Consider the following 6,841-nt stretch of genomic DNA (forward strand, 5'->3'; position numbering starts at 1 on the left):
CAAAGAAATGTTTCAACAATACAAAATAAAATGAGGAACAATAGTGATAAATCAACCAGAGCATCTTGGATCACAGGGTGGACAAGGTCCAGAAATGGGAGCATTAGGTAAAGGAGGAGAAAAAAGGGGCAGAAGATCCATGAGTGAATCCATCCAAATGGTGGGAGAAATGCTCGTTAACTCAGGGAGAGTGGTGCCATTATCAGAGGTATTCCACCAACCAACCAAATTGTTGAAATGATAATCATGACCTGGAACATAAGAGGTCTGAATAGTAAAGGGAAATAGAGATACCTCAAAGAAATATTGAGGAAAGATAAACCCAGTGTTATGATACTGCAAGAAACCAAGATCAGTGAATTAAAACTGAAGGAGATCATGGGAAACTTCAGGCCAAGGTACGAGTTAGCAGGACAAGATGCCATGGGAAGTGCAGGAGGATTAGACATACTATGGGACCCAGAAGAAGTTTGTTTCGAAGACTGGGCAAGCATGCTAAGAATACTCTTAAAAATTTAGAAATATTGGATCCAAATAATGTATCCTTCTTTCAAGGGTCTATCGTCCTCATATCCCAAGAGAAAGGAAAATTTTCATTAGCAACCTAACAAAAGTGAGTGGTTTGTACCAAAATATTCCATGGATCATAGGAGGGGACTTCAATATGATTAAGTCCCTAAATGAAAAAAGAGGAGGAGTGCGCAGGGTGGATGCAGACATGGAACTGTTTGAGGATACCATAAATGACCAGAGGCTAGTGGATATCACAACTACTAATGGGACTCATACCTGGAATAATAGAAGAGGGGGCAGACATCAAATTGCCTCAAGATTAGATAGATTCCTAATATATGAACAGATAGTAAGCAGAGATATTTTTGTGGAAGCGATGATATTACTTGGGATGGGATCGGACCACTGGCTAGTGAGATTAGAGATTGAACTCAAATCTAGCCTTAAAAATTGACCATTCCGATTTGAAGCTTTCTAGCTTAGAGATCCTAAGTTTATAAACAAGGTAGAGGAATGGTGGAAACAGAGTGAACAAAGGGGAAGGAATAGAATGCAAACGTTCCAGTGCAAGTTAAAGGAAATAAAGCAAAAAATAAAGGAATGGAACCAAAAGGAATTTGGAAACATAATAAAGGATCAACAATAGTTAAATCAAAGGATGAAGGTAATTCAATAAGAAATTATAAGGGAAGGGATAAGTGAAGACTTAGCAGCAGAAGAGGGCAGATTGGTCAACCAAATAGAGGAACAAAGAAAGCAGGAAGAAATCTTATGGCGACAGAAGTCAAGAGTGAACTGGTTAAGGGAGGGAGAAAGGAACACTAAATTTTTCCACAAAGCGATGATACAACATAGGCAGAGAAACATAATTTTCTCCCTGAAAAATGACGAAGGCGTGTGACAAACTCAGCATGAGGAAATGGAGGAAACCCTGGTGAGACATTTCAAAGAACTTTTAACAGAACCTCAGGAGGAAAGGCAGGAGGCAGCGCGCAGAATATGCAACTAGATCCCCAAGTTAATCACCAGAGAGAAAAACCTTGCGTTAATGAGAGCAGTCACGATAGAGGAGGTTGAGGAAGTGGTGCAAGGACTAAAGAGAAATAAGGCCCCAGGACCAGATGGCTTTACGGTAGAATTCTATCAAGCTGCATGGAAATTCATAGGCAATGACATCTTAGCAGTGGTGGAAGAATCCAGAAGGAACCAAAAGGTATGTCCAGGTCTAAACGCTACCCTCCTATCTCTCATACCTAAATCCTCTAAGTCAGATGAGCCGCAAGGATTTAGACCTATTTCTCTTTGTAATGTTATTTATAAAATTATTTCTACACTGATAGCTCAGAGATTGAAACTGATTCTTCCAAGCATTATATCGCCAAAACAAATAGGTTTTGTAGAAGGTAAATAGATTCTAGATGGTCTGATAATATCCCAAGAAGTGGTGCACTCGCTAAAATCTATGAAGATGGCTGGAGTGATGATTAAATTGGATCTATCCAAAGCCTACGATAAATTAAATTGGGTGTACCTAAGGAAAGTTCTGGAAGCCTTTGGCTTCTACAGTAGATGGATAGAATGAATTCTAGCAATGAATTCTACCCCTGTCTTCTCAATCCACCTAAATGGAAACCCATCACCCACCTTTAATGCCACTAGAGGGCTGAGACAGGGTGATCCCCTATCACCCTTCCTATTCATTATTGCAGCAGATGGGCTAAGAAGGTATATCAAAAAGGAAGTTCAGGAGGATAGAATCAAAGGGATAAGGGTATGGGGGAATGAGCTCCTGATAACCCACCAGCAGTTCGTGGATGATATTATGTTATTCTGTAATGTCTCTCTTAAGGAAGTTAAAAGGATGAAAGACATCTTGGATCTCTTCATGGAAGCCTCGGGCACCCAAATTAACAAAGATAAGTCATGTGTTTACTTCTTTAACACAACTAGTAATGTCAAATCTTATCTTTCACAAATGTTGGGATTCAGGGAAGGGGAGCTACCAACCAAGTATCTAGGTATACCTTTGGCAATCAACTCTTTAAAAATGGTAAATTGGTAGCAAACTATATAGAAGATCCAAGGAAGGATAGCCAACTGGGTGTTCAGATCTCTAAACCTAGCAGGAAGAGTGGTATTGGTAAAAGCAGTCCTGCAATCCATACCAATTTACCAACTATCGGGGATGGCAGCCCCGAAAGGAGCCTGCTCCAAAATGGTGGAAATATTGAAGAAATTCATATGGGGAGGATCTCAACAGCAGAAAAAATGGGCGTTGATGTCATGGCAGGGGATGACTAGAAAAAAGGAGGAAGGGGGCCTAGGACTGAGGGATCCATACCTCACCAACCAAATTATGGGGGCCAAGCTGTGGTGGAGATGGATGACCGGAGGAGGGGACCTTTGGAAGCGAATATGGATGAAGAAGTATAACATGCCAGGAAGAGTGGAGAATATATTAAGGCATACAAAAAAACAGAGAGGCTCCACCATTTGGAACTTCACTAGCAAGAACAAGGATATAATCACAAACCATGCCTTCTGGGAAATAAGAAATGGAAAAAGAGCAAAGTTTTGGGATGAGGCTTGGCAACAACGAGAAAAATTAAATGGAAAGCAAGAACTTAGAAATATTCTTCAGTTTTCAAAAGATGTAGGATTAAATAGAGTAGATGAATTTTGGAAGATCGACAACAATGAGGAGAATTGGAGAGTCTAGAAAATCTCAGAAGAGTGTGGGCAAAATATAGAAGAAGAATAGAGAGAACTCTATATGAAAGAAATGTGAACAAGGAAAATACCAATCAGAGTAGGACTTGATATATTGGGATGAGGCCACTCTACGAAAGTAACTTTCTTGGTAAAAGAGGCATACGATCTAAAGACTAAACAAGAACAGGAAGGTAACCATCATTTATGGAAACAAATCTGGCAGAGCAAATGGTGGTCGAAAGTTGTTCACTTCCTATGGCTAACATGTAAAGGCATAATTTTGACATGGGACCAACTACAAAGAAGAGGGATGCAGGGACCATCCCTATGTGGCCTTTGCAAGCAAGACAATGAAAAAATAGAACACTTAATGAACTCATGCCAGTTCGCACAACGACAATGGGAAGCTATCTATGAGGTCTTCAGACGAATGGACAGAAATCAACAAAGTATAAAAGAGACTGTTCAACAATGGGGACGCGGCCACTTTATCAGCTCAGTCCTAAATAGAGCATGGGGGCTAGCCGTAGGTTTTAATCTATGGATGATATGGAAGGAAAGGAACCGAAGGATCTTTAAAAAGAAGGAATCAACACCGGAGAAGGTATGGAGAGGAGTAATCAAACATATCAGAGAAACCATCTTAGCAGATGAATGGCACCAAGAAGACTGGGAGACCCTGCCTCAGGAAACAAGAATCTTAAAAAAGCTCAACCTAGCCAAGGAAATGGTGGGTGCAAATACTTGGAAAGCAATGCGAACGAGTGGGGTATCACCCCAGAAGTATAGCAGACTAGCAGAGGGCTTCATTAAACTGAATTTTGATGGAGCCTCCAAAGGCAACCCGGGTATTGCAGGAATAGGTGGCATCTTTAGAGACAACCAGGGCAGGGTACGATTGTTGTACGCGGCATATGGAGGCATGATGAGCAACAATGAAGCAGAACTCATGGCAGTAAGACAAGGGATGAGAATAGTTGTAAGGCTTGGGTACAAACAACTGGAAGTGGAAGGGGATTCATTAATGGTAATCAACATGATGAGGAAACTTTATAATGGAAAGGCATGGGATAAGATCAGCCACAACTGGAGAATAGCAAGCCTCATTTAAGAGCAGGGAGAAATAATGAAAAAAATTGATTACATGATAATCAAACACGTTAAATGAGAAGGGAATAAAGCGGTCGATTTCTTAGCCAATTGGGGATGTAATCCACAAATGGGACACATGGAAAGAGGCTGACCTATTCAACCAAGGGATACCAGAATGGATCCACTAAGTGAAATATTAGCCCAAGATGGGGAATATGAATAATTGAAATAACAACGTTTATAACAAGCCCTCGATCGGGGTGATGGAATGGGTAAAAGGATATAATGGTGATGTCAGAAGCCATGAGGTGCGAGGATTGCTTACCGCAGCTCGCATGATTGTAAGGCAGAACGTGGAGAGGTACTGTAGAACAAGAGGGATGTCAAACGGGAGAAGTGGCATGAGGAATGTTGGGAAGAGGAGAGGTGGTGAGGACAGTGGCGAATGAAGGATGGGACAACAAGTAGATGTGAGAAAGTATGAAAGAGGGGGCAAGGAAGGAAGGATGATTAGATTGAAAGGGAGAAGACGAAGTAGAGCAACAAGCAAGCTAGACAAGCATCTGGCATACAGGAAGCGTAATCTCGGATATGTTTACTGTCTTTTCTCTGTAAGTCGAAAAGGAAATTTCAGCATGTTGGAAGGGGTAAGGAACCTGGGTGAGGGAGGGAAGGAAAGACCTTATGCAGAGGTTCTGTTGTATAAACAACATGGGAACAGGGAGAGAGAGCGGCCCAATAGCTTGGCTTCGAGGCAGGAAAGGAGAGGGGGTATAGACAATAATAGGGAGGGGTATGTTGAGCCCAGAACCAAGGATACAAAGGCTAGAATAGATTGTTTCAGTGAGGCCGGGAGGTTTGAAAGTCTGGAAAATTTCTCTAGACAGGAAGTCTGGGTAGGTGAGGGAAGTTCGAGTAGCAGAGGGGAGTGAGCTTGTGAGGGGAAGCCAGGCAGGAAACAAAGAAAGAAGGGGGTGACCTTCCAGGGGGTTAACGCAGAAAAGAGAGGGAGTGGTGTCAACCAGCAAGGTAGAAAGGGAGAGGAGAATTTTAGCAGGCAGACCTATGAGCTCACTATCCTGGGGCAGTTTCAAGAGGGAGTCAGTCCTCGGGAAACTAAGGAGGGAGAACGGGGAATTGGCGGAGAGACAGTACCCAGAGACCTGAAAGAGAAGTAGGAAAGAGGGAGCAGGGAGAAGGGGCGGACCATCCTAGGCTCATTGGGGTACTTGGGAGCAGAGGAGTGCAGACATAAGAGAGATAGCGCAGGCAGACAGAAACCCTCAGAAACAATTGGAATTTGGATGGGTAACTGCGGTTTTATCCTGACTATGCATTGTGTCCATTGTGAATAGGTAGAAGAGAGTGAAGACATGGTGCGGGCAGCCAGAGGTCGCGGTCGAAGAGGCAGGAGAAATAATGGACTGCGCTCTCAGGACATGGGAACCTCAGGCAAAAGGATGGGAAGACGTCCCATGGATGAGACCGTGAAGGAAGCAGCCAAGGCTTATATGAAAGACACAGATGAAGGGATCAGAAAAATTATTGAGGAGATGGAGGAAAGGATTAAGGAAGAGGACTCGGAGGAAGAGATGGAAGAGTGGAGAGACCTCATTCTTGATCCTGGAAATACTAGAGGAAGAATGTCTCAATTTAAACAGACCTTACATTTGTACTGGCTTATGAAGAGGTTGGTTGGAAAAGCGATGGAGCAAGTATCCATGGGGATGGCGTTGATAATCACAGACATGCCTGATTATAAACGAGACCTGCAAACCATACAAGTCCAACTATGTAAGTAGGATATAAATTTAGATCGAATACAAAGACACATTCCCTGTATTGTGGAAATGACACCAGCGAATGAAGGCTCAGCTAAAGACCTAGGAGTCGTTGAGCCAGATCAGGATGAGCCCATTAGACTGAGATCATGATCTCAGGTTAGTGTTTTTTTACCGGCTAGTTTTCTTTTTATATGCATCCTTATGGGACCTATGGTTAAAAACTGGTTTATAAATAGTTCTGTATATATAGCTTGGGTAGAAATACTGTCAACTTACCAATTTTGGATGGCTTATAATATGCATAGGTGGCCAAGAGACTTGGTTTCCCACTGGGCAAGTTGAGGCCACCTATTGACAGTATGTGGATTCAGCTTGTTTTTATATAAATAGAAAAGGAGGACCTACCTAAGCTTACAAAAAAAAATGACCTTGTAAGTCGATTCCTCCAAATTTTCCAATCTGCAAATATCGATATAAGATAATAAATAATATATTAATCCAATCCAAATCACACATTTTTTTTATTTTTTATTAAATAACTACTCTTATTTTTACTTTTTTACCTCTTCAAAAGCTTTAACCATTAGTTATCATAATTTTGATTTTTCCAATTGCTAGTTTTTATGATTCAAGAGTTTAAGTTAGAAACTACATAGACCACCAGACTCACTAGACTCTCTTCAGTTTTTGACCAAATCTCAGCAGGCCGAAAGACGATCGGGAAGAATCAAGTTTATTTC

At 41.7% G+C, this 6,841-nt stretch overlaps 1 protein-coding gene across 1 annotated transcript; it reads left to right on the top strand.

Moving 5' to 3' along the window:
* Positions 1 to 3,655: 3,655 nt before the first annotated feature.
* On the top strand, positions 3,656 to 4,336 carry LOC149223782 (uncharacterized). The gene has a single exon (XM_089388000.1). The coding sequence runs from the start codon at positions 3,656 to 3,658 to the stop codon at positions 4,334 to 4,336; it is 681 nt and encodes a 226-aa protein (XP_089244126.1).
* Positions 4,337 to 6,841: the final 2,505 nt, after the last annotated feature.

The sequence above is a fragment of the Pinus tabuliformis genome, chromosome Q (genome assembly GCF_031772625.1).
Source record: "Pinus tabuliformis cultivar Carrire ecotype Pingquan chromosome Q, CPIR1, whole genome shotgun sequence".
In the NCBI taxonomy this organism is placed as follows: domain Eukaryota; kingdom Viridiplantae; phylum Streptophyta; class Pinopsida; order Pinales; family Pinaceae; genus Pinus; species Pinus tabuliformis.